General features: G+C 35.4%; 1 protein-coding gene across 3 annotated transcripts in view; it reads right to left on the bottom strand.

Moving 5' to 3' along the window:
* NBN (nibrin) overlaps positions 1-27,359 on the bottom strand; it is a 45,689-nt gene that overhangs the window by 1,916 nt on the left and 16,414 nt on the right. For all 3 annotated transcript variants that reach the window (XM_007116260.3, XM_028500445.2, XM_007116262.4), the window contains exons 8-13: positions 22,026-22,123; positions 16,840-16,969; positions 14,482-14,757; positions 12,289-12,724; positions 6,773-6,928; positions 5,388-5,501 (exon numbers count right to left, since the gene is read on the bottom strand). In XM_007116260.3, coding sequence (XP_007116322.2) covers positions 5,388-5,501; positions 6,773-6,928; positions 12,289-12,724; positions 14,482-14,757; positions 16,840-16,969; positions 22,026-22,123 — 1,210 coding nt within the window. The remainder of the gene's footprint in view (positions 1-5,387; positions 5,502-6,772; positions 6,929-12,288; positions 12,725-14,481; positions 14,758-16,839; positions 16,970-22,025; positions 22,124-27,359) is intronic.

The following is a 27,359-nucleotide window of genomic DNA, read 5'->3' as shown; positions in this document are numbered from 1 at the left end:
GTGCATCTTCCTAAAGTCCAGTATGATGGACTTTAGTATGTATGATCCTATCATGTGCCATGATCCTATCATGTGCCATTCAAAACCCTTCAATGACTTCTCCCACCTACCAAAGAAAACACAAACTCTTGAGTCTGACCCTTAAATGGGAAAGGCTCTTCATAAACTGGCTCCATTCTACTTCCTCAATCACTTCTCACTCTCCTCTTCATGAACCCTGTATGCCAGTTAAACTGAATCACACAAAAAGACAAAACAAACAAAAAACCAGGCGCACCTCCGAACAAATATACTGGGACCCTCTCTGCTTTTGTTCATGACAAAAAATGTGATACAGTATCCTCCTCTCTCCACATCTGACCATCTTTCAAGGTGCATTCACTCAATAATTGTTTAGTGTCTACTATATATCAAGGAACATGTTCTTCACCTCTTTAACAATGGCTTTCTAATCCTCTTCATTTAAAAGTAAGTCTGCTATGAAGAACTCCCACAGAACTTTACCTGTGTGATTCCTAGATGTTCATCAATTTCTATATTCTGTTATAATTATTTATATCACATCTCCACTAAAAAACTGTAAGTTCTCTAAATGCAGATACTGTTTACTGTAAGTAATTTACATTTGTGTATTTCCAGATACTATCTTAACACTGTTTCTAAAAAGAACTCATTTAATCTTCATATAATCTCATTACTAGTTTTACACTATTATTCCAATTTTAACCAATAAGGAAACAGAGACTTAGGTTAAGTACATTGTAGAAAATCAAAAAACTGTCATATGGAAGAACTGGGATTGACCAGGTCTCCTTGAATAAAAGCACCAGCTATTAACCAGGCTGTTACACTGCTTCCGAGTTTTTGGAAAGGGCCTAGAAGAAGACTTGCAGGGATTCAAACTTATAGAATGATTTTCTAGTCATACAGTGAAATGTCAAACTGAAATTAAATCTTTTACATTTTCTAATAAGTATAGCAGAACACAAATGGGAAGGCATATGATTTTCATAAAGCAGTTGTCTAAAAAGCTGCTGGTATCATTCTCCTAAATATTCTTAGAGGCTTCCTAGTAAGGGATGCTAATTTTAAAGTTTAAATAGTAAAGAAAAATCAGCTTTATCTTATATATCTTAGTAAAATCATTAAGTAAAAAAGCATTAAAAAACAGAAATCCTCCTATTACTGGCATTTTTCAGTGGCTTCAGAGAACTACAAATCACAGTCTTTCAAAAGTCAAATCAGGTTGGGTAGAGGTCAAAGAGTTATTATGTTTAATGCACAGGATAAAAATATCCTATATTCAAAGAAAGTTTGGGAACTAAGTGATTAGGAAAACTAAGACTGGTCTGCAGCAAAAGAAGAAAAAGGAGGGCTGAAAAAGAACAAAGGCAGGGAATACATTAGAGTAGCTAGAGCAAGCCTAGGGAAACATCAAGACAGTAGCACATTTATACATAGAAGCTGCAGCCATGTAGAAGAACAAAGTCAACTCTATTATCTTAGAGAGCAAATCCTACCTAGAGCACCTAAAATTGTTCTAACAAAAAAATGAGAGATTTGGTAGAATAAATCTAGGACATAGCCTCTCTACTAATGCTAATGAAATAAATGAAAGATAGGAAAAAGTCAGCAGCTGCACCATCATTCTGTCAACTCCTCCCCATCCAAGAACAAATAAAACTCGACAGCTATAATTAATCAAGAAACGCATAACCCCACGCCACAGACTTCAAAAAGTTGGCTGTGCAAAGAACCAAAAGATTAATGCAACTGATTCCTAACCCTCCCCCAACTCATTAAAAAGTGCTACAGAACTGTCCAAACCTGAGAATTCTTACTAATAATACAAATTTGGGAAAAAGTAGCCTGAGCAGGAAAGAGAAAACAACCGCTGGTGGACTGCTGGGAGGGAACTAATGGCATGGAGAGGTACGTGGGACTGACACTGACCAAAGGCATAGGCTCCAGGCATCCCTGACAAATTAGGCAAATAACCTAAAATGTAAGTTATTCTCTTCTGGGATAAGATATATTCCCTGGTACATATTTAATTCCAGTTCCAAGAAAGAGCTGCACACAGCTTTACCTGACCCTCCCCTTTCCTCAATTGTTTTCAGGCAATAGAAACTAGATGGGACATGCAATGTGCCTTTGACTGAACATGTTGCCATACCAACAGTATGGCGGCATCAGGATAATTCTGTTCTTTATGAGCAAGCTAAGATGGGTAGGAGTGATTTCAACAACATTCAATTTTTGCCTCACAAACTGGTTTCAGAATGTAATCCCTGCAATAAGATGTCATATGATGTTTCACACAGCAAACAATATCTGGACAGGGTATTCTACTTTAAATAGCTGCAAGATGAAAGAAAACAGGAAAGCCACTCCACATCCAGATGGAAAAAAAAGAGAGAGAGACTGGAATAGTCTGCAAAAGACTGGAATAGACTGGAATAACTGCAAAAGACAGTTAAAGAACCTAGTCTGAAAGAGATAATAACCCATAAATAAAAAATAAAATTAATAAGAACATGAAAGCAATAAAATAAGAACAAGAAAGTTAAATATAGAAAAAAACACAATGAAATGAAATGGGAATGAATGCTAAGTAAACAAACTGAGAACTCTAATAACACCATTTCAGAATTAAATAAATGAGAAATAGCTAACACTGTTTCCACTGTTATAAATGCTTTATTAAGTAGTATCATATGTTATTCTCACAAAAGGCCTGTGAAATGGAGGTACTATTATTGTTCCCATTCTGCACAGGAGGAAACAGAAGGCTAAAGAAGTAATTTCCTCAAGGTCACATAACATAGCTGGTGAGGAACAGAAGAGACACAACTGAAATTTGCATTTCTGATATAGTGAAAGAGCTTAAGAAAACCACAATGAACGTAGAAGAAATGGATGTGAAGGGAAAAGGTGATTTAATAAAAGGAGAGTTATGTCTTAAATGTAGAGAACCCAGCAAATATAAAAATGTTTTTAAAGATGTAATAGAAAAGTTCCTTGAAATAAAAAAGAACTGCACCTACAAATCAAAATAGCATACTTTACTCTGGGAAAAATGAAGGGAGAATGATCAACACTGAGATATATTCTGACTGTTACTGATTTTCAAGCCTAAGAAGGAATACTGTAGCCATGCAAGTCACCTAAAAAGGGGGAAAAGGGGCACTGGCATGAGGTGCAGGCGGGGAAGTAGAGGAAGCACAAATAATTTCCTCACTCTTCACAGCAGGAGCCAACAAACAGTATCTAAAATCAAAATATGTAGTTTGAAACAAATACTGATTCTAACCTGATAGTGTTTTTCTTATTTAGGGATCTCAGGAAATATCTGGAAGGAAGAAACATTTATACAAATTCAGCAATGTTTTCAGTTTTACTTCCTTCTATCAACTTCTCTCCTTCCCTTCCTACATTATCCCTCCCTGCCTCCACTCCTCCTCAATAAAGAGATGTCTGGAATATTATGTATTTAATGTCTAAATGGGTACTTAGGATTTTCACTTCTTCATTCTTTTGTGTACTACCATAATTATTTGGAAGGCACATTTATAAAATAATAAAGCCAGTTATCCTTTCAAAAAAGAGAAGTGAAGGATGGTACCTCCATTCTTCCATTTTCTGACATTAAAAATCCTGACAACCCTATTTTTGAGTGACCTAACAATTTTTTGATTAAAAAAAGCATGTTTAAAAACAAATTTCTGAATACTACATTAAACCCATAATAAAGCAAAATATAAATCCTGAGATGTTACCAAGTACCAAAGCCAGCTTTTGCCCTGCCCTGGGAGGATCTATAAAGCACAAAAACACCCAGGCTCTCCTTTGATGTCTGTATGGGAAATGAGCATTATTAAAGAAAATCCAAGATAAATAGAATAAAAGACTCCAGCACTAAAGGGCGAAAGAGGAACAAACTCTACAACACAAAAGGAGACAGCAAAGAAACTTGCCTATCTTGACCCTGACACAGGGTGAAAGAAAGAAATAAAACATCTCACTAAGTTTATAATGACAAGGTAGCCTTCACCCAAGCTTCTGGTCCAAATACATTAACTACCTAAATGATCCAAAAACATCACAAGCAGAGATTAAAGTAGTCTCATATTGGTAGAACAAGATTGGCAGACACAAACATATCTTTTCTGGAGGAAATAAACCTGAAATTAGGACTTAAGCAATTCCCATAGATAAAGTTCCAAGGAAAATGAGTTCACATTCAAAGATCACAAAATACACACTTGGAAACAAGGCACCATAAGAGAGAACTAGATTAAACAGATCAACACTTTAGGTATTGGTATCATTAGGAAAAGAATACAAGAGAGGAACTTTAAAATGTCAGCAGGGAACAAGATTCAGAAATAAATGACAAAGATTTCCAGAAATGAAAAATCCAATAGGTTGAATGAAAACTCAATAGATGAATGAAATACCAACCAGACAGAGCTGAAGAGAGAAGTACTAAACTGGAAGACAATCTGAAGAAATTACCAAAGTACAATCCAAAGAAACAAAGCAGTGAAATATACAGAAAGGAGCTAAGATACATTGAGAAGAAAGTGGGATTTAACCTATGTCACATCAGAGTGCAAGAAAGAGATATTGTCCCTACCCCCTAATTACCAAACAGCCCTACTTCAAACAGCCTGTTGAGATAACCAATGGAGCCCACCTTTGGGTTTCAGTAGCACTGGATAATCATGCAATACAAAGACTAAGAAGAAGACTTTCTACCTTTGGATACGGACTCTGATTATCTCTCAATTCAATGGTCATGTGTTTCTGAATTCTTAACTTCCATGTAGTACTTCTATATTAAAAAGTTCCCAACTTTAATGAATTTTTATCAAATTCACCAGTTTAAAAAAAGTAAGGGGTGGAAAGAATTATGGATCACGTGGACAGTCTTGTTATATAACATACACTAGTACTCAAAACACCCAGGGAGAAAGTAAAAGAAGCATAGTTTTGTATTCTTCCCTGTGAGTTCTCATTATAGTAGTTTATAAATATTTACTTGTAGCCAATAGCTGTAAAACAGTGAGTTTTTGGAAACCACATTCTAATATGGAGAGCTGTAAAGCAGTTCATATTTTCCCAAAAGAGCATTATAACTGAGGTTTGGTTTCCTGAGGCTTAGGTGGCATATTAGATATGATATGATCAATAAATCTAGAAGTCCCTTAATGAAGTGTTATGGAAAGGTACAAATTAATCTTAATGCTCTGTAACTCAGGAATTTTTCTGAAAGAATAACCTTAGGTCACTCATCTTTGGTTTTAAGAAGAATTTGCTCTAAGAAAATCACAAGGGATCAAAATACAAATCAAACAAGTTACTGGGTCTTACTTCCTACTAACCTCCATTTCCTGCCTCAACCACTCCTCTAATTCTGTATTCTTTCGGGCATGATGAGCTATTAGATCTGATCCTCCAATGATGTGTGGAAGTTTTCCTGCTCCAGGAAATTTGACCTGTTAAATAGTAAACCTTGGTAAATGCACTTAAAAACTGACAATCTTTTTTTAAAAAAAACAAAGACTGTAAATCACATATAAGTACTAAAGATGTTTATATATTATAAATGAAAATGAGTGTGAGAGGAAATAGAGCTGTTTCATTGATTTGAGTATATACAGAAAAAGTCAAACAAATTCTTTCACTAGAGGCAATCCAGTTAAGCTTCTTTTTATTGAGTATTATTGATTTTTGTTTGGTAACTTAATTTAAAAAATTAGTATGCCTTTTGAATTTTGATTTAACAATGAGATTTTGCAACACGATATTGAAGATGAAATAAGCATGCATTAATACAGACGGGATCAGAAATATTCTCTTAGAACAACAAATATCATATATTAATGCATATATGTGGAACCTAGAAAAATGGTACAGATGAACCGGTTTGCAGGGCAGAAATAGAGACACAGATGTAGAGAACAAACGTATGGTCACCAAGGGGGGAAAGTGGCAGGGGGTGGTGGTAGTGGTGGGATGAATTGGGAGATTCTGACTGACATATATACACTATTATGTATAAAATGGATAACTAATAAGAATCTGCTGTATGAAAAATAAATAAAATTCAAAAATTCAAAAAAAAAAAGGAAAAAAATATTCTCTTAAATATCTTGTCAGTTCCTAAAGGAGGAGGAACTCAAATCTGATATTCAGTATACATATTTATATTTTGTTTAATATACACATGTAATAATAAAATGCCTAGTTTTCATTATTAAACGTGCTCAGTTATTTTGAACAAATCTGTTATCGTCACAAAGTCCTAAGTTAAAGAACCTCTTCAGGTAGTCATAGATCGATATTAGAAAATAGGAGGACCTGGGAATTCCCTGGCGGTTCAGTGGTTAGCACCCCACGCGTTCACTGCCGAGGACACAGGTCTGATTCCAGGTCGGGGAACTAAGATCCCGCAAGCCATGCTGCGTGGCCAAAAGACATTAAAAAAAAAAAGAACTAGGAGAACACTGTCAATACAGCCAAAAGCCGGCTGCTTAAGGTAGAAAAAAACAGGTAAACAGCATCCTTTAAAGAATTCAACCATAATAAAGTTTGTTTTATATATTCATTTAAGTGTCAGTTTATGTCCTTAGTAGTTTTTAACTGTTTTAAGCAGAAGAAATAGCATCACTTTTCAACATAAACTGCTTTTATTACTAGTTAGCGTATTTCTATAAACATTTCAAACACTGGCCTCTTGTGATATTTCAGTTAAAGGAATACATACCTTTTTGAATTTCTTGAAATTCTTTAGTTCACCATAATCATTATTTACACTGGATCCATTTCTGGAAGTAGAGTTACGAACCACCAGTGACCTAAATTCAGTCAGTAACACCTTCTTTGGAAGCATCTCACCATCATCCTGAAGTTCATCATTGTTCTTAAATGGTGTTAAGATGGAGAGAAGAAATTAGAAGGAAAAGGAAGATTACTTGTCATTTAGGAGTTTACAGAAAAAAGTTCAAATACCCGCAAAAACAGTAAAAAAAATAAAAAAAGGTTTATTTCTGGCACCTGAACTTTGTACTTGAAATCAAATCATATCTATTTCAAAACCAGAAAATTACTCAAGTACTCTACAACTTTAGAAACATTTATAACACACTCATCTATGAGAGAAGCCTAAAAAACCATAAAGTGTTTGAAATTTAGTAGCATATCATCCCAATAAACAATTTATCTTCTTGTATACATTTTCTTGGCAAGAAATAGTCTGCTTCTTTTCATTAAAACCATACACCAAGATTATTATACAATCCATTCTAGAAGTTCTCTATGCTATGTTTAAGGTTTCTTGGATTTTCAATAATTTATATTTTTTATTATTCTGGACACCTCAAAAAAATCAATCATTAATTCTGGGCACACCACCTCATGAACTGAAAGCCACTTTTTTTATTCCAGATTAATAATTATTAAATCAGCCTGAAGATTCCTTCGTGTTGCTGGAAGAGAGTCTTTAGGTCACTTACTATTAACTAACTAGCTAGTTACATATCCATATTCTTACAGCTGCTCAAGGATATCTTAGTTTTTTTAAACTGCTTTACTATATATCCATTTGGAAGCTGCTAACAGGACTAAGATAAAAACACTCAGGGAGAGAAGAAAAAAGGGAAAAGTCAAAAAGAAAAGGTTCATGAGACAGTGACAGAATGTAATCAGGAACTCAAAATAACAATGGCCTAATACTTTTGTATTTTGTTTTAGAGTTTACAAATATTTCATTCCTCTTTTGGATATAAACAACAACCCTGTTGTAAAAGTGTTAACCTGATTTTATAAACAAAAGACTTGAGATTCATAAATGTGAAAATGACGTTTTCAAGGTCACTATCTATGGAGTAGAGGGCAGGGAATTACACTCAGGCTTTGTCCATACTCTTTTTGCTATACCATGGTTATAATATGATCTATCCATTTCCAGAGGAGGCATAATTATGAAATAGACCAAAATTACAGAAAGAGAATCAATTAATCCTAAGAATGTAGACTGACAGAAATTGATGCAATGATGGTCCATACAAGTGAAATCTTTATAAAAATACAAATCCCTCACAGATAGTTCTTTAGTTGACCAGAGTAATTCTTGAGCTCACACTTCTTCGCAATTTCATTTTCTTGCTGAAGAAATAAAAAATATTGCTCATAAGAGTTATAAGATGGTACCTTTCTGAAAACCTCAGAGATACTCATGCTCCTGACCCAGTTATTTCACTTTCAAGCATCTTTCCTAGAGAAACTATGAGATGAGAATAGAAATATACATAGAAAAAGACAGTCGTATGAGTTATAAGAGTAAAGAACAAGAAGCAATTTAAGTTCATACAAGTTATACACCTAAAGAATGTAATATGAGAAATGATCATAATGCAAATGAATTTAAAATAGCTATAAAATTGCATTAACATTTGAGTCCAATTTGAAAAATAAGATTTAAAAAAGAAAATGCCAAAATATTGATTATGGTTATCTGCAGATGGCAAGATTATCAAAAAACTGTAATGTTTTTCTTTATTTTTCATATTTCTACATGATCGTGTATTACTTTTACAGTCAAAAATAAAAACAAATTTTTAAAGAAGTCTATCTAAATTTATTTAGAATTGAATGTTAAGTCATCCTTAATCCAAGACAAGAGTTATTTTAATTGTTCAAGATATTAATGAAGACTGCCTTGTATAAAATCACACTATCCTTCATATTCATATATCCAGACCACATACTAGACAAAAGTATATTACACAGATAGCTTTCTAATACTTCCAATAAAAACTACAATTCCTTTGGATACAAGAGGGGGGCATAACATTTTACATCAAATGTTCAATGATTCAGTAATAAAAATTCAGAAAAATTTTAATAAAAAGAAAGTTGGAAAGAAAAAGCAAGATGTACTCTGTGCTTGCTTAGAGACTAAAGAAAATTAATGCTATTTGTCAGTTAAGATTAAAAATTTCGATTCCAAGCCTATACAATGTACCCTTTTACTGAGTATTTTCACATACATTACCCACTGGAAGTTGTTACTACAATCAGAACATTTTACTCCCCCATACATTTTCCCCATCCTGTCCTACTCCCTCAAACTTGCTTAACCTCTTGAGCAAGTTTTTATTTCCTATCTCAGAGAATCATACTACAGCCTACCCAGACCCTTCGGCTGCAAGCTTGGGACTTCTACACTCTTTCCTCATTTCTCATATTGAGTCAATCACCAAGTCTTAGAGATTCTACCTCCTAAAGGCCTATCAAACTTATTCTCTCAGACTGCCTTTCATGTTAGCATGCCCAATGCCTAGAATAAATAAGTGAATGAATGACATTCTGAGAAACCTGACAAAAGACAGCCAAAAGAACAGAGTGGACCTTGCATTTTTGTCTCAGTTGTCAAAACCTAGCTAAGTCATTTTGGCAAGTTACTTAACTCCCACTGCAGTTTCCACATCTGTTCAATGTGTATAGTACTACTTCACTGCAGGTTGCTATAAATAGCATGATGGTATCCAGTTAAGTGGTAGGTATAATTGTCAGGCTTTCAAAGATGCTATATGGTAAGAGAAGAGGAAACCTTAATTTAGAATAGAAGGGTGGAAGGAGATGAAGAAGAGATATTCTGTAGACAGGGGGTGCTGTTAAGAGGAGGAATGTTAACAAGGATATGGAGACATGTTTGCATTTTATGGAGACTGGGAAATTGAAAGTAAGGCCAAGACCCTGACACAGTTGTCATTTACACAAGAATAAATGCCTAGCAGGGGTATCTAGCCAATAGCTTTCTATTTCAGCTTATAGTAAATCTTACAGACATGCTAGAATCCATATTTAATCCCAAAATAGAAAAATGGTAGTTCTATCATCAATATATTTTAGAAAATGCCCTTCTGATATACAGCTAAGGAATCCAATGCCAGAGAGAAGTATGACATTTTTGCCTTCTTAAAAGTGCAAAAAGTTTTGTAAATGAAAGGATTAAGAAATATTTTTTCTGATAATCACTTCTGTAGCTAGAAAAATTAAGTGTAATTCTTTCAATTCACGAGTATCCACAAGGACCTTCAGACAACAAATTCTTAAAACACTAAAAATGAAAGAATTAAAAATAATTTCACACTGTCTGAGTAAGGTTGATGAATTATATCAATGTCAATTTCCTCGTTTTGATTATACTTAAGTTCTGCAAGATGTTACAATTAGGGGAAACAGGGTGAAAGGTATATGGAATCTTTCTATATAATTTCTTACAACTGCATGTGAATCAGCAATTATTTCAAAATAAAAGTTTTAAAAAATTATCTTACATTGAAAGCAAAATTACTTTTGTTAACAAGGTTCTTACTAAAAAAAAGTACAGTGCTAAAATACAGTGATTTAACTTTAGTATATCCATAAGTGTGTCACAATTGAGTTGCTATTCACTCTCCAAACATCTGCTACAACATATTTATGTTGTACCATATTTTTATTCAGAATGTCATGAATTCTAAAATAGTAAAATAAGGACAAAGGAAATTATGCTGCAGAACCGTAGAGCACAATGAAATCATTATATTCCCTGATATCATTATACAGCATGTAAATCTTGGCCCTATCTTATTTAAGCCACTGATTTTAGAATTTTTTAAAGACAGCAAAAGGAGTTCTTAACTAATACAGTGAGGGAACTTATTCTGGGAAGAAAACTGGATGTGCTGAATCAGGATATCTGGGGCTTCGGTCTGGGAATCCCTATTTTTAAAAAGCGCAATAGGTGATTCTGATGCAGCTGGTCAACAAAACGGCATTAAGTATTCACTCATAAGGAATAACAAGCAATGAGGATTTTCTACCTCATATGAAGATGCCAGTATATAGGCTAAACAGGACATATATTTTGATTTTTCAGTAGTAGTTATAGATTTATATCATGCTTGATACACACTAGGTTCTCAACAAATGCTTATCAAATCATTGTGCCTGTGCTCTCACCTAATGAGGTAACCAGTCTACCAAGAGTAGGCAACTTAATGATGCATAAAACACAAAATAATCTAAAGAGTTTTCTTAGACCAAAGTGGGTAAGACAAATTACCAACATTCATGAAAAGAGGACAGAAAATTAAAGATAAAAATGAAAATTTTAAATCCCGAGTGATGTTATACATGTTCTATCCTAAAAATTTATTTAGTAGATACTTTGTTTTTACTAACTTTCTTCATCTCTCTGTGCCTGTTTACTCTATTAAAGCTCCTCCTATACTTACCATCATGGCCAAATGTCTGATATAATAAAATAGTACAGCCTGGAAATCTATTAAAACTATCATGGGGACTTCCCTGGTGGCGCAGTGGTTAAGAATCCATCTGCCAATGCAGGGGACATGGGTTCGAGCCCTGCTCCGGGAAGATCTCACATGCCGTGCAGCAACTAAGCCCATGCACTACAACTACTGAGCCTACGCTCTAGAGCCCACGAGCCACAACTACTGAGCCTGCATGCCACAACTACTGAAGTACGCCTGCCTAGAGCCCATGCTCTGCAACAAGAGAAGCCACCGGAGTGAGAAGCCCGCGCACTGCAATGAAGAGTAGCCCCCACGTACCACAACCACAATGAAGAGTAGCCCCTGCTTGCTGCAACTAGAGAAAGCTTGCGTGCAGCAATGAAGACACAGTGCAACCAAAAATAAATAAATAAATAAAATGGATTCTTTAAAAAAAAAAAAAAAATCATGAATTTTTTAAAAATTTATTTATTTATTTATTGGCTGTGTTGGGTCTTCATTTCTGTGCGAGGGCTTTCTCTAGTTGCGGCGAGTGGGGGCCACTCTTCATCGCGGTGCGCAAGCCTCTCAGTGTCGCAACCTCTCTTGTTGCGGAGCACAGGCTCCAGACGTGCAGGCTCAGTAGCTGCAGCTCACAGGCCCAGTTGCTCCGCGGCATGTGGGATCTTCCCAGACCAGGGCTCGAACCCGTGTCCCCTGCATTGGCAGGCAGATTCTCAACCACTGCGCCACCAGAGAAGCCCATGAATGTTTTATTTGTTGTCATTTATTATATATAGTCAAAGAATCACTGTATTTTTAACATTTACCCTATCAACCAACAAATTCTTATACTTATCACTAAGTGTAGAAGATACTAATTTTTTCCCCCAAAATAAACATCATGACTGATCATACTGTCAATACAAATACCTCAAGTACTTTTTAACATTCTAAGTTCCTATTTGCAATACTTCTATTAAAAAATGTTACTTACAGAGGTTTTGTTGCTTTCTGGTATTGCTTCATCCTTACAAGTGCCATTTGTTTCTATATCCAATCTTGGCCTTTTTCTAATATTGACATCTTCCTCTTGTTTTTGAACTTTCACTTCAGTTTCTAACTCTGATTTTGTGGTCGTGAATAACTGTTCCAATACTTCATTTTCTATGCCTAAATCATCAATTTCTCTTCTTTTTTCTGATCTTAGTTTTTCTGTAGAGAGACATTTATTGGCAGAATTTTTCACAGTGGATTTTAAATCTATATCTGCATATGAGTTATCTGGTTTTTTTTCCACAGGCTCATTCTGCTGCTCCTTATTGTTCCATACTGAGGATGTAGTAGGTTGTGTTTGTTCTAAAAGAGAACAAGACATTTCTATTCTTGCTGATTTAGATAAAGACATTTCTTGATTTTCTTCATCCCTTTCCCTTAGGTTCAAAAAAGGAGAGAAGAAAACAAAAACAGAAAATGAACACAGCTAAGTAATTTTTTAGTTTGGCAGTATTCACCCCCTTCTTCATTTAATTGACAATATTCTTGGTTTTACTGATTAACAATCTCACCAGAAATAAAAAAACAGACATCTGAACACAGTACATAATTCATACACACTCTACTGTTTTGATAGGACTGGTCAATTCCATGGCTTAAACAACAGGGAAATGTCTATCTTCTTTGTTGGAAGTTGCAGTAGTTGATGAATCAGTGTGGAGGAAAAGGTAGAAAAATATAAAATACAAAAGACTTGTCAGAAAACAACAGCTTACTTTATAATGTAGGGAATCTGTGGACATGGAAAAATTACCTGGGACTAAAACCTGATGGGTTAATGAGAGCTAGATTCAAGATAGTAAGTCAAAGTGGCTAAATCCAGAATACAGTATAAACTATATACTGCAAGTAATATGTGAATATATGACTAAGGGTATTCTATACAATACTGTATCATTCATTCAATGAGTACTGAATACCTGACTCATTTAAACTGCACTGAGGCCCACAGAGGGCACAACAACTTGGGTCTCTGCTCTCTAGTTTACTGGATTCATGTTGAAGTGGAACAGTTAGAGTGATATTTTAATAATACTAATCTAATGTCAGGGTCCTAAATAAACCAATCAAGAAGTTTTTTGTAATAATTTAAACGATCAGCGTTTGAACCAGAGAGCTAGCAACACAAACAAATGGAAACAGAGGAATTTATAAGACAAGGAAAATAAGAATCAGCACTACTGGTTTGGGGAGGCAGAGGAGAAACAAAGATTTTGACAAAGTAAATTACTAACAAAAATATATATACAAGGCAGTGACAGGGGAGAAAGTTTTAGGCCTATGATTAGGGGAAAAAGCAGGAGATTTCTGTGGGAAGTAGAAGTGATGCTTAAAGAATAAGTCAGGATCAAATATACTGATCATCTGTAACCTGAAGTACAATATACATAGCAGGATGAAAAGAAGTCCTCAAAGGGAGCAAAGGAGAAAGTCAGAGAGGCAAAAAAAAAAACCCAGGATAGGACACTACCACAAAAACCAAGAAGAGACCAGAAGGAGAACAAAGGTTCAAGAGTTGAGTGTTACCAAAAGGCCACAAGAGGTTGCAACTTGTGTCAATGATTACTTTCAAGGATGTCATGTCAAGATGAAATATTGCGAGTTAAGAAATATTTCATACATAAATGGGAACAATAACAATAATCTCCTCTTTATGAAAAGTTTAACAGTGATTGTAAAAGATAAAGGGCAGTAGCTAGAGGAACAAATCAAGTCAAGGGAAGGTTTTAAAAACTAAAAATGAGATAGAGTCTTTGAACACAGAAGAAAAGGACCTAGAAGAAGATATTAAACATGCTAGAAATTAAGAATAATTGATGAAGCATGGTCCTAGAGGAAATGAGAGACATGACCAAGGGAAATAGGTAGGTCAAAAAAACTGAGGTGTGGGAAACCTCTTCTTCAAGAGACATACAGCAAATGAAACAACAGAAGGAAAAAGTTGAGGGAAAATGTATCTAATGACCTTAGTGAAGAAGGAGACTTGGACATTTCTGAGAGGGAATAAGCTCAAAGGGCCACAGCTTTCCACAGAAGCATACTTAAGCAGAACATGGACTTAGTACCATGCTACAATCATATAACAAATATTAATATTTTTAGACACACAGAGCAGTATTATTAAAAATTATACCTTTTTTTGGTAGATGGCTGAAAGTAGTTTTTGATGGAGTTGGTTTGCTGATGCTGAGAAGCACGATCTCCACTTTTACTTACACCTGGGAATTTAGTTGGTGAAAGCTGATAGTTTGGGATTTTCATACTAACAAGAGTATTTGATACTATATTATTATTATTAGAGTTTACTTTGTGAGGTTCCTTCACAGTGGATGTTTCTTGTAAAGGTATTCTGAATTTTTGTTCCATTCTGAAGATTTTGATTTCTTTTGGCCTTTCACTCAAATTCATACTGCAGCAAAAGAAAAGAATGCAAGGTAAACAATCACGTTTACAGCAATATTTATCCAGAAACAAAGTCCTTTAAGTAGTACTAACGTAATACAGCTTTAGAACATAGTTATCTTGAGACAGTAGTTTAGTGAATATATTTTACTATCCCAAGAAAGTAGCTCCTTTGTCATCAAAGCTCCCTGAAGACATGATACCTTTCTCTTCTTCATCCCCAATAGCACATACTGTCAGGAATGCTCTATAAAAAACTGCCAAACACACATGGAATAACAACCTAGTATCCTATTATAAATTAAACCAGGTCATATACTTAAGTGATTTTTGCTTTGTTTAAAATTTTAAAATTATTTCCATGTAAAAAATTTAATAAAAACTGGAAATTTATAAAAAGAATAAGCTATCATTCCAATTTCAAATATAATGAGGTATTTAGATCACTTCTGATGAACTGATATGGTTATATTCCAACCAGATGGCAGTCTCTAAAACAGAACTCTAGAGTAGAACTCTAGATCATCTGAAAAATATTTTAAACACACACAAACAAACAGTTCTACAATGTATGGTTGAATATATACTACTTTTGTTATTCTTATTTCACCAAAAACCCCAAAGTTGTCATTAAGTTTCTCTTTTAAAAGTTATATTAAAAGTTCTCTTTTCGGGCTTCCCTGGTGGCGCAGTGGTTGAGAGTCTGCCTGCCGATGCAGGGGACACGGGTTCGTGCCCCGGTCCGGGAGGATCCCACATGCCGCGGAGCGGCTGGGCCCGTGAGCCATGGCCGCTGAGCCTGCGCGTCCGGAGCCTGTGCTCCACAACGGGAGAGGCCACAACAGTGACAGGCCCGCGTACCACAAAAAAAAAAAAAAAAAAATTCTCTTATAAAAAAATTTGTAGTTTCTCTTTTAAAAGTTATGATCTCAATACAAAACATAGGTATAATGAAAATTTAAATATGGTCTAATATAGTGCTATCATAAGTATCTTCCAATATGAATAATTCATTATGGATTATTTAAAATACACTGTCTTAAGTGAAAAGTGCCATAGGATACATATGAGCTACCCTTGCTCTCAAAAAAAAAAAAAATTCAAAAAACTATTTTAAAAAACCCTCTTCAAATAGAGAACCACTAAAAAAACTACCTTTATGAACAAATATTGATTATTTAGATAGACAGGTATACACATATAAACCATCTCCAAAACTGTAAGTAATGTTCACATACAGGCAACATCATACAATAGAAACAAATTTATCTCAAACTTATTTCACCAGTCACAAATAAAACAGTATAATTCTTTGTAGTCTTCCATGTACATTTGCAAGGAATAAAAAAAAAAAACTATCATTTTCAGGAGTTGGCAAACTACAGCTTGCAGGACACATCTGGCCTGCCACTTGTTTTTGTAAATTAAGTTTTATTGGTGCACAGCCACACTATTCATTTACACGTTGTCTATGGCTGCTTTAATCCTACAATGGCAGAGTTGAGTAGCTGTGACACATCAGTGGCTCACAGAGCCAAAAATATTTACTCTCTAGTGCTTCATTTTTATTTATTTATTTATTTTTGGCTGCGTTGGGTCTTCGTTTCTGCACATGGGCTTTCTTTAGTTGCGGCGAGTGGGGGCTACTCTTCTTGCAGTGTGCAGGCTTCTCACTGCAGTGGCTTCTCTTTTTTCGGAGCATGGGCACTAGGTGTGCGGGCTTCAGTAGTTGAGGCACATGGGCTCAGTAGCTGTGGCTTGCAGGCTCTAGAGTGTAGGCCCAGTAGTTGTGGCACCTGGGTTTAGTTGCTCTGCGCCATGTGGGATCTTCACGGACCAGGGATCGAGCCCATATCCCCAGCATTGGCAGGCAGATTCTTAACCACTGCGCCACCAGGGAAGTCCCTCTAGTGCTTTATAAAAAGTCTGCTAAACTCTGTCCCAAAATATTATTTTCCCTGGCATCCCACACTCCCAATTCTTTATCTCCCAAGAGATGACCTGATACAGGCATTGACTTTACTTCTTGAATGTACTATTAATTTATTGATAGAATAATAACAATAGTTTGTTAACAATAAAGCTTTACCATGTATCTCCTTGCTCTGATGGTGTGTCAGCTACATATGTTGCAGTACTCACTGGGGCACCTGGCATTAAGTTTTCATTGGCTGGTAAGACTTGGGAAAGGCTTGGACCTGGAGTTGTTGTCTTCAATCCTGTAAATCACAGAAGTGAAAGAAAGAATCACAACTGCTAGACACAAGATGGACATTTGGTCACTTAGAATTGTTAGGACTGTGCCATGTTGAGAGAATTAACTATAGCACACAGTTGTCTCCAGTCAAATACTTAACAAAACAGCCTATGAGCAGCAGCCTATTGGCATCTGTGATGGGCTTATCTGAACCAAATCATTTTAAAGACACTTCATGTTAAACTATTATCAACTTAAATAAAAATAAACTCAACTTAAATTCTAATTCAAATTATGCTTTAGTCAGGAGACCAAAAAATTAAACCTTCTCCCCCACAGAAAGTATATCTACTCTACTGTCTACACAAATCAAAATCAACGTGAATTTAATTTTTAGAAGGAATATACTGTTTGAAAAGAAGAGATGAACAGTTTTAGACATAAATTTTTTGGCTACTCCAGAAAACCATAATGATTACTTCATCATTTTATGTACCAGAATAGCAATTTAATTCAAGTGCCACTCTTCTGGAATACTTCTCTTGAACCTCCCACATTGAATTAGATGCCCCTCATTTTGGATCCCATACCACCCTTTACATCACTCTACTAACTGTTAACACACTCTTAACTAACTTTTTAACACTAGTTGTGTGACCTGTATTACTTAAACTCTCTATGCCTTAGTTTCTTCATCTATGAAATGAGGATAATTACATGTTGCTTCTTCCTCACATATTGTTTTAATGATATATGGATAGCACTTAGAAAACTGCTTGGAACATAGTAAGGACTATGCAAGTGTTAGCTGTTATCATCACTTTATACCATACTTGTTTACTTGCTACTTTCTCTTATTAGACTTGGAACCTCCTTGAGAACAGGGACTGAGTCTTGCTCATTTCTGTATCTCTAATCTCTGAGCAATGTTTGGTATATAATGGATATAAATAAGTTAACAGAATTATATTAACTGAAAAAAAATTTTAAGTTGACATTTACTAAAAGTATCAAAGCTAAATAACCACTCTGTTAGTTCTTCATGACATAGGATGTGTTTAATAAAATGTTTATAACTGCTTCCAAATTCAGGTATTTAACTTACTTCTGCCACTCTCCTTATATGACCACCTTAGCTCACTGGCATTTCCTTATACATACATATCTCTAAAATTCTTCTTAGCTTGCACAGTTTGCAAAAAATAATAATTACAAATGTGTATATAACCATTAAAAGAAATACTTATAAGCTGAATCTAATGACCCAGAATAACTAATGTCTGTCAATAAGATTATGCATAATATTCTCCTTGCTAAAATACCAGGAGGGTAGGCATTTGCTCTACTCTGCTCACCTCTTTATTCCAAGTGTTTAGAGTAATTAAAGGCATATAACAATGTTCAATAAATACTTGTTGAAAGATAAATGAATGAATATGGAAGGAAAGGAGGAAACAAAGGAGAAAAAGGGAGGAAAGAAGACATGCATTCACTCTGTTCCCCCCAAAACTAGCTGTGTTCTAAAATTGTTTGTAAGTCTGATGTCTATGACTTGGAACCCACACAGACCTACCTATGAATATGTGCAAGAAATAATACTACTAATTATAATGTAGATTTTTAATCAATTCCTTAGGACCTTGTTTCCATATGAAATAAGACAATAGAAAAGATGCTGGTCTAGCAGTCACAAAACCCCAATTTTAGGATTGTCTTGGCTGCTTTATTTATGGGACCTTAACTTTTCTCAGTCTTGAGGTCTCTTACCTTTTAATAGAAAGATTAGATGATCTTTAAGGACCTTCTGGCCATAAATACATTTCTAACAGTGGATGATAAAATTTTGTTGCTCCACCCTAGCAAAGATAATCTTGCGTACCAATAACTTAGTTCAATTAAGCAAATATTCATACCAACTACAAACAAGTATTGGGCTTGGTGATGTCAGAGAATCCAAAATTAGTAAGAGTTTATAATCAGTCTAGTGGCTGAAAGAGGCATGGAAACAACTGGCTATGCTTCAAAGTAGGAAAAAATTCTAACTGGAAGGCAAAAAAAAAAAGTTACTGGGGTATAAAAAAAACAATAATTAACCTTACTTGGAGAAGAGTTATGGGAGAGGAAAAAACCTAGAAAAACTTCAGGAAAGAGGTGAGTATTTGTGGAAGGAGTCAGATTTTGAAGAGCAGTGCTAGCATTCTAGGAACAAGGACCATGATGAGCAAGGTCAAGGAGTATGGCACTAAAAAAATATGGCATATGTATTCTGTAGGGAAGTATATTAAAAAAAGATGAGGATGGGAAGAGATAGGCTACACCTAAACTGCTGAAGGCTCGAAAGTCTAGACAAAGGGCTTAGGGATTTATTCTATAGATAATGAGAACTAGTAAAAGTTTTTAGGAGAAGGGAAGGTGATTCTAGTGGCAAAGTGAAATATTAACTGTAGAGATGAATATGGAAGCAGGACCTTACTGAGGGCAGTTAGAACAGCCCTCAGGAAATAAAGACATGGAGGGTTAAATAGGGCAGTGGCTGTGAGAAGGGATGGTAGCAGACTTCTTGAGCAGAAGCTGCAGAGGAAGAATTTCAAGTCTTGTATGAGTAAAAAATGACTTAAATTTATAGTCTGAGTGCCTCCTCCATTTATATAAAAGAAGGCTCCTCTCTAGTTCAGTCCTTCCCTAGTTTCTTGGAGTTTATATGACAAACAGGAGGTTAAAATCAAGCAAAAGAAACCAAAAAAATCTGATGCCTTGGCTGCATCCCAGAATATCCTGGAATACAGAGAATGTTAATTTGAATTTTAAAAAAATGTTTCTGAAGCACGTATCTAATTGAGACTAGTTTTCTAAAAGAGAACAGAGGACAGTTGTTCCAAACAGGGACCTGGGACAAGGGGAGATACTCACATAGACCCAATGATTGTTTATTTTTACATATTTTTTGTTGTGGTGTTAAAGTCTGAAATTACACATAGCGTTTTATTTTTTTCTGCAACAGAACAGAAATACACAATCAACAAAACAGTATCTACAGTACATGCTATTTCTAAAGGGTTGTGGAGCTTTCTAATGGACAGCTTCTATAAGAATATGGCTCACTTTTGGTATCCACATCAAAGTAGTTTTCTGTCTAAGAGAGGCTGAAGAGTTGGTCTTTAACCTCTGACTCTAAGGATAAATTCTGAGAATGTTAGTCCTGAATTCTGAGGAAACATTCACCATATCACAATTATTATGGAAACTTCACAAGCTCTTAAAACTGTATTTGAAGGTTACCCATGTATAGACAGTAACATATCTAGTGTACTCATGGGAAAGTGTACAGATATCAGGTGAATAAACATTCTTAACCAAATCATAAAATCCAAGTACTAGTCTGTTTATCCTTTTACATCTGCTCCCAGTAACCCCCACACCATCAATCATAATAGCAGTATAATTATATCATAAAAGCTGACTTAAAGAGTCAGTTTGAATCAAATTATTTGCTATGTGACCTCTGGCTAATTTCTTAACCTCTCTGTACATCAGTTCCCTCACCTATAAAATGCGAACAATGTCATCTATCTTAAAAGGATTGTTTTGCAGATTAAATTGTAATGCCTTGTGTAAAGCATATACTTCAGTCTCTGCAAACTCAAGAGACAGCAGCTATTATTACTAATCAGGAAGTACACTGTCCAATTCTATAGGTGCCATTCAGTGGGCTACAATGTAAATGATAACCCCTGGAGTGTATAATTACGTAGTGCTGTCCTAACTTGCCTTTTAGCCAAAGTCCAATAACTGCTGACAAATACCTATAAAAAGAACTTAGGAGGCAAATAAATGTATAAAGAAATACCAAATGGATGCACACATAGCTAGACAAAGAAAAGTTACGAGAAAGAATAAACGTAAAAATATCTAAGGTAAAGAAGCGAGAAGGGAAGAATAAATGAACCATCTTCTTGATGGCAACATCAGCTTATCAAGAAAAGTAGGGGAATGAGTTTTAAAAAACTAAGGGGTAATAGCTGCCCTGAGTAAACTGGCTTTTGGGATAGTCAACACTGAGATTATTATAATATGTATTCTTCATCTCTGTAAATGGCATCACCACCCAACCAGCTACTCATGCCAAAAGATTAGGAGTTGTTTCTAAATCCTCCACGGGCAAGATGTGCTGGGTCTAGTTCCAAAATTTGGCCCGAATTTATTTCCTTTTCTGCATCTCTACTACTACCACCATGGTCCAAGGCACCAGGCTCTCTCTCACCTGGACCTCCACAACAGCTTCTACTCATATCCCCACTTCCATTTTGGATCCCTGGAATCCATTCTCCACACAGACACGATTGTGATCTGTTCCTTCTACCTGGAATTCTGCTATCCATATCCTCCCATGGCTGCCTTTTCTCATCATTCAGGACATGTGAGGCTCAAATATGACATCTTAAGTGAGACTGTCCCTGACTACCAATCTAAAATAGCCTACTCCCAGTCACAATCACATCATCTTGTTTTAGCTTTCTCTTTGTACTTGGCCTTAACAGAACTTATCAGATGTGTTTGTTTGCTTGTTAACTGTCTGAATCCTGACTTTTAGAATATAAAGTTCACAGTTACAGGTATCTTGTTTACTTTATTCACCACTGTATCTTCAGTACTTACAACTGTGCCCAGTACTTGGCAGCCACAAATACTTACCGAATGAATAAATGAACAGATAAACATATGACTTTTAAAAGACGGTGAAGATGGTCACCCCGGGCAAGTATAATGTACATACAGGGACTTCCCTGGTGGTCCAGTAGTTAAGAATATGCCTTCCAATGCAGGGGACGTGGGTTTGATACCTGGTTGGGGAACTAAGATCCCACATGCTGCGGGGCAACAAAGCCCGTGCACTCTAGAGCCCATACGTTACAACTAGAGAGGAGCCCGCCTGCGCAACAAAGATCCCGCATGCTGCAACTAAGACCTGATGCAGCCAAATAAATAAATAAATATTTTTAAAAATAATGTACATACAGCCAATCATCAATTTACACAATAATGTTGCTAAAGAATCAATAAAATAGTATTTTAATTACCTGTACTGGGCTGGCCCTGAGGATCACAGTAATTCTCTGTAGTAATGAAAATAACTGCCAATCCAATTTCTGCTTCAGGAATAGGTCTAAGACCTTGCCTGTTAGAATAAAATAGCTTAAGTATGATGATATATTAAAACTAACAACTTTTATTAAGATGATGGCAAACTGAATCTATCTCCCCCCACCCAAAGTGATACCATAAATTTTATGGTACAGAGAGAACTGCAAATACCTATAGTACTAGCTTATTCACTGGAGCAATGTTACATTGGGCAAGTTCACCAGCTTTTAGTAATTCAGTTATTTCATCTGTAAAATAAAGGTCTAGAGTAAAGGATACAGATCCTTCCAGTTCTAAAACTCTATAATTTTCAGAATAATAGTAATACCCAGATGAAGCAATAAAATAGATTTTTTAAAGCAAATCTATGATTACTAGAATCCTAAGATAAAACTTAAAAGAGAAAAAAAGAGGGGAGAAGGATAAGGAGGGAGAAAAGTACAAAGAACTATAATTAAGCTACATCTATACGTATGTTAGTAAATCAAATCATTTTACCAAATTTACATGTATTAATGAATCTTCTTATTAAAGGAATCTTATGGTGAACCTATCTTCTGTTATTCTGTAATGTGAATAATGACTGAGTTTATAAAACAAACATAATTTAATATAACTTAATAATGCTATATAGAAACTACACCTCAATTTTAAGAGCTTTAAAACTCCTTTTAATACTTATTGTAGAGATATTTTAAGTGGTTGTAGTAGCTTAACAAGTCATTTTCAAATGCTTAACATTTGGTTTTTTGTTAAGTTTTTAAAAAGATGATTCTAAAATGTATATGGAAAAATAAAAAGCCAAGAATAGCCAGGATGCTTCTGAAGAAGAGCAGAAAGAAAATATTTGTCCTACTAGATATGAGGACTTAAACTGTTATAGTAATTAAGACAATGTAGTAAACGTGGTATTAGTATAAGAAGAGACATAGTACTCAATGGAAAAGAAGGCCAAAAACATTCCCATGCATGTAAGGTCCCTTGGTATAAAACAATCAATTCCAGATAGATCAAAAATAAATTTCAAAAACAAAAGATCAAAATACTAGTAAAAATTAGTAAAAAATATAGGTGAATATCTTTTTGATCTATGAGTAGAAAAAGATTTCTTAAACAAAATACAAAAAGCACTGACTATGAAAGATTGTTAATTTTTAGGATATTAAAATTAAGGGCTTTAATTCATCAACACATTAAAAAGATAATTTACAAAATGGTAACAAATTCTGCAATCTTTTATGTAATCACATAAAAGTGAAAAAAGGATTAATGTCAAGAATATATAAAAAACTCCTACAAATTAAAAAAAAAAGGCACACAAATATGCAATTACCATACAATCCAGAAGCTGCACTCTTGGGCGTTTATTCCAGAGAAATGAACACTTATGTTCACAAAGAAACCTGTACACGAATGTTCATATCAGCTTTATTTGTAACAAAAGCTGGAAAAATGAAGATGTCCTTCAATGGATGGATGACTCAACAAACCATAGTATATCCATACTACAGAATATGTAAAATATACATATGTATATGTATTTTAAGTGGCTGTAGTAGTTTAAAAGGTATTTTTCAAATGCTTAACATTCATTGTTTTGCATGTATTAGTTTCACTTAGACTTGAACTCTAAGTGAACTTATAATAACACACAAAAAAAGATTTTAAAAAGTATTATCGGGCTTCCCTGGTGGCGCAGTGATTGCGAGTCTACCTGCCGATGCAGGGGACGTGGGTTCGTGCCCCGGTCCGGGAAGATCCCACATGCTGCGGAGCGGCTGGGCCCGTGAGCCATGGCCACTGAGCCTGCACGTCCAGAGCCTGTGCTCCATAACGGGAGAGGCCACAACAGTGAGAGGCCCGTGTACCGCAAAAAAATAAAAAATAAAAAATAAAAAGTATTATCATCAAGTGATCACATACACCTACTTGTATTTCAGGTAATTCAAAATTGATATTTTACTATCCTACTATACACATTTAATAATCATGTTATACAGACATACATCATCTTAAATGGGGAAATACTAAAAGCATAACTTTTAAAGTCAATAGTGAGATAACTGTGGCTACTATCACTTCTATCCAACAGCTTTGGATGTCCCAGTTGGTCCAAAACCAAGAGAGAGAATAAAAGAGAGAGAGCAGTACCAGAGTCATAAAGGATTAAAAAGGAGGAGAGAAATATTACTTACAGATGATATGGTTTATACAAAAAAAGACTATAAAGTATTAGAAATAAAAGGGGAGTCCAACGAGGTGGTGGGATATGGGATTATTATCAATGTCAGCTGAATTTCTATACATCAACAGTAAACTAGAAAATGTAATTAAAGAGACAATATCCATACCATGGTTATCCATACCATGAAACACTACTCAGCAATAAAAAAGGATGAACTACTGATACATAAATCCTAGATGAATCTCTGAGGAATTATGGTGAGTGAAAAAAAAATTCTAAAAGGTTACATGCTGTATGATTTCATTTATATATCATTTTTTTAATAATAAATTTTAGAAATGAAGAAATTAGTGGTCGCCAAAGTTTAGGGACAGGAAGGGGGAGGTAGGGAGGGGTGTGTGGCTATAAAAGAACAACATGAGGGATTCTTGTGGTGATGGAACTGTTCTGTACCTTAACTATGGTGAATACATGAACCTACACATGTAATAAAATTATATAGAACTAAATACACACACATACACTACACACACAAGAACACATAAAACTGGGGAAATCTGTATTTAAAAGAAAAAAAGAATACAATTATCCCAATTGAAAACTGGGCAAGAGGGCTTCCCTGGTGGCGCAGTGGTTGCGCGTCCGCCTGCCGATGCAGGGGAACCGGGTTCGCGCCCCGGTCTGGGAGGATCCCACATGCCGCGGAGCGGCTGGGCCCGTGAGCCATGGCCGCTGAGCCTGCGCGTCCAGAGCCTGTGCTCCGCAATGGGAGAGGCCACAACAGAGGGAGGCCCGCATACCACAAAAAAAAAAAAAAGAAAAAGAAAACTGGGCAAGAGACATGTATTTCACAAAGATGGAAAAATTTACATCTAATAAACTTTTGAAGAAATGTTAACCATCACTGGTGATCAGGGAAATACAAATCAAAATCACAAGATATGATTATATATCCATTAAATTGGCAAAAATGATAGTCTGAAAATACTGAGTGTTGAAAATGATGTGCATCTAACTTAATCTCTTATATACCGTGGGTGGGAGTATAAAGCAGAAAAGTTTGATACTGTTGAGTGTTCTAACCCTAGTAATGTAGTAATATATCCCAAAGAAAATCCTGCACAGTACCAATAGGAAACATACAAAGATAATCTCAGGAGCAGTTTACAATAATAAAAATTTATTTAAAATAACTAATTAAATAATTAGTAAACAAAATGAATGTGTATTATTTATAGTTCAGTGATGACAGTGTATCATGATCCAAAGATTATGATTCATTCAATTTTATGCAAAGCTGTGGAACAGGAGAGAAGAGGATAAGGCAAAGGAGGAGAGGATAAAGAGAAAATAATTAAATTAGTAACAGGAAGTGTTCCCAAATACGGGCTAAGACATTGGGAAAATATCTCAGCAAGAACAAAAATCTGGGTTATATTGTTCCCCTAGACTTCTAATCTTTTTCAGAGATATTTAATTTTAATCACTGATATCCTACACCCACTTCTGACAATTAATCAATAGCGCCATGGCACTAACCAATCCCAATGTTGCCCTATTGTCTGAAATTCAGTCAATAGCTGACTTTACTGGTTTGATATAACTGTACCTTCAATTGCTATCAATGGCTTGGACTAAATGGACAGGTGTTATTTTAAGTTGTAGTCTTTCTCAAACTGTAAAATTGTCCTCTCTCCAAGACCAAATTGAAACAGGAGCCAGAGACTACAGAACAAAATTTCATCTCATGATCAAGTCACCAGCCTCTGAGCAACCTCTCACTCCAGCAAGGCAGCAAGATGTAATGGTAAAGAGCATGGACTCTGGAACCAGACTGCATGCATTCACATCCTGGTTCCTCTGCTTGCTCCCTGTGTTCTACTCAAATCCCCTTTTGCCCTCTCTGCACATTGGGGACCATAACAGTAAAAATACACATGATTGTATGAGGATTAAATGTCTTAATATATGTAGAACTCTTAGAACAGGACCTGCTACAGTATATAGTATTATGTAAGTAAGCTATTATTGCTATTGTTCAGCATGGCTTTTAAAGACTGGTAAACTGGTCATAAGTAAAATACTGCCTGAAAGAAGCCTTCTCTATTTAAAATAAACTTCTCCCCTCTGCCCTGTTATTCTGCTTTCTTATACACATTTGTAATTATCTGTTTACTTGTCTTTATCTGTCTTTTCCTCTAGACAGTAAGCTCCAGTGGCGGCAGGGTCCATAGCTATCTTGTTAACCATTATATTCCCAGTGCCTAAAACACAATAGAATCACAGTATATTTTGGTTGTAGTAGTAAGATGGTGTTTTTGTTACACAAATATTTTCTTTTTCACAGCAGTTAACACATCTCCATTAAGCAAAATATTTATGGGACACATGACTGAAATTTTACTTTTTACTTTGGCAAACCCATTTTTCAAAAAAGCAATCTTCATGGTCGGAAAGACTCCTGGGTCAGGAAAAATGTATACTGTGGAGAGCTTATCTGTATGGACTTTTTAGACATATAAATACCCTAGGCCCTAATTATTTTATTTTTAATATTTATTGCGCCACTCTGGGTCTTAGTTGTGGCGTGCAGGATCTTCTAGTCGCAGCATGCAGGATCTTTAGTTGCAGCATGCGGGATCTTTTAGTTGCGACATGTGGGATCTAGTTCCCTCAACAGGGATCGAACCCAGGCCCCCTGCATTGGGAGTGCGAAGTCTTAGCCACTGGACCACCAGCGAAGTCCCAGCCCTAACTATTTTTTACTAGGTGAATAGAATTTCAGTCAACAGACTGCCAAGGCTGATTTTTTTTACTTTGTGCTTCAAAAATGCTAAGATTATTAACACCAGTAAAGAGTCCAGGAAAAAAATCCTTGCTTTAGTGCTTTCAAACTGCTACCCCTCCACACTACAAACACTATTCTAGGATACTTGATACTTTTTTTTCCTGCTTTCCCATAACAGCCTATATAGCCATAATAGCCTAATTTTTATACAAATTTTCAATGGGTAATAAACAAGGGAAAAATACATTCCAGCTTGAGGCTATTTCAGAACAATTTTACATTTGAGTTTTAACTTTC

This window comes from Physeter macrocephalus, chromosome 15 (assembly GCF_002837175.3).
Source record: "Physeter macrocephalus isolate SW-GA chromosome 15, ASM283717v5, whole genome shotgun sequence".
Taxonomy (NCBI): domain Eukaryota; kingdom Metazoa; phylum Chordata; class Mammalia; order Artiodactyla; family Physeteridae; genus Physeter; species Physeter macrocephalus.
The sequence above is the reverse complement of the archived record's forward strand: the minus strand, read 5'-3'. Positions and strand labels throughout refer to the sequence as shown.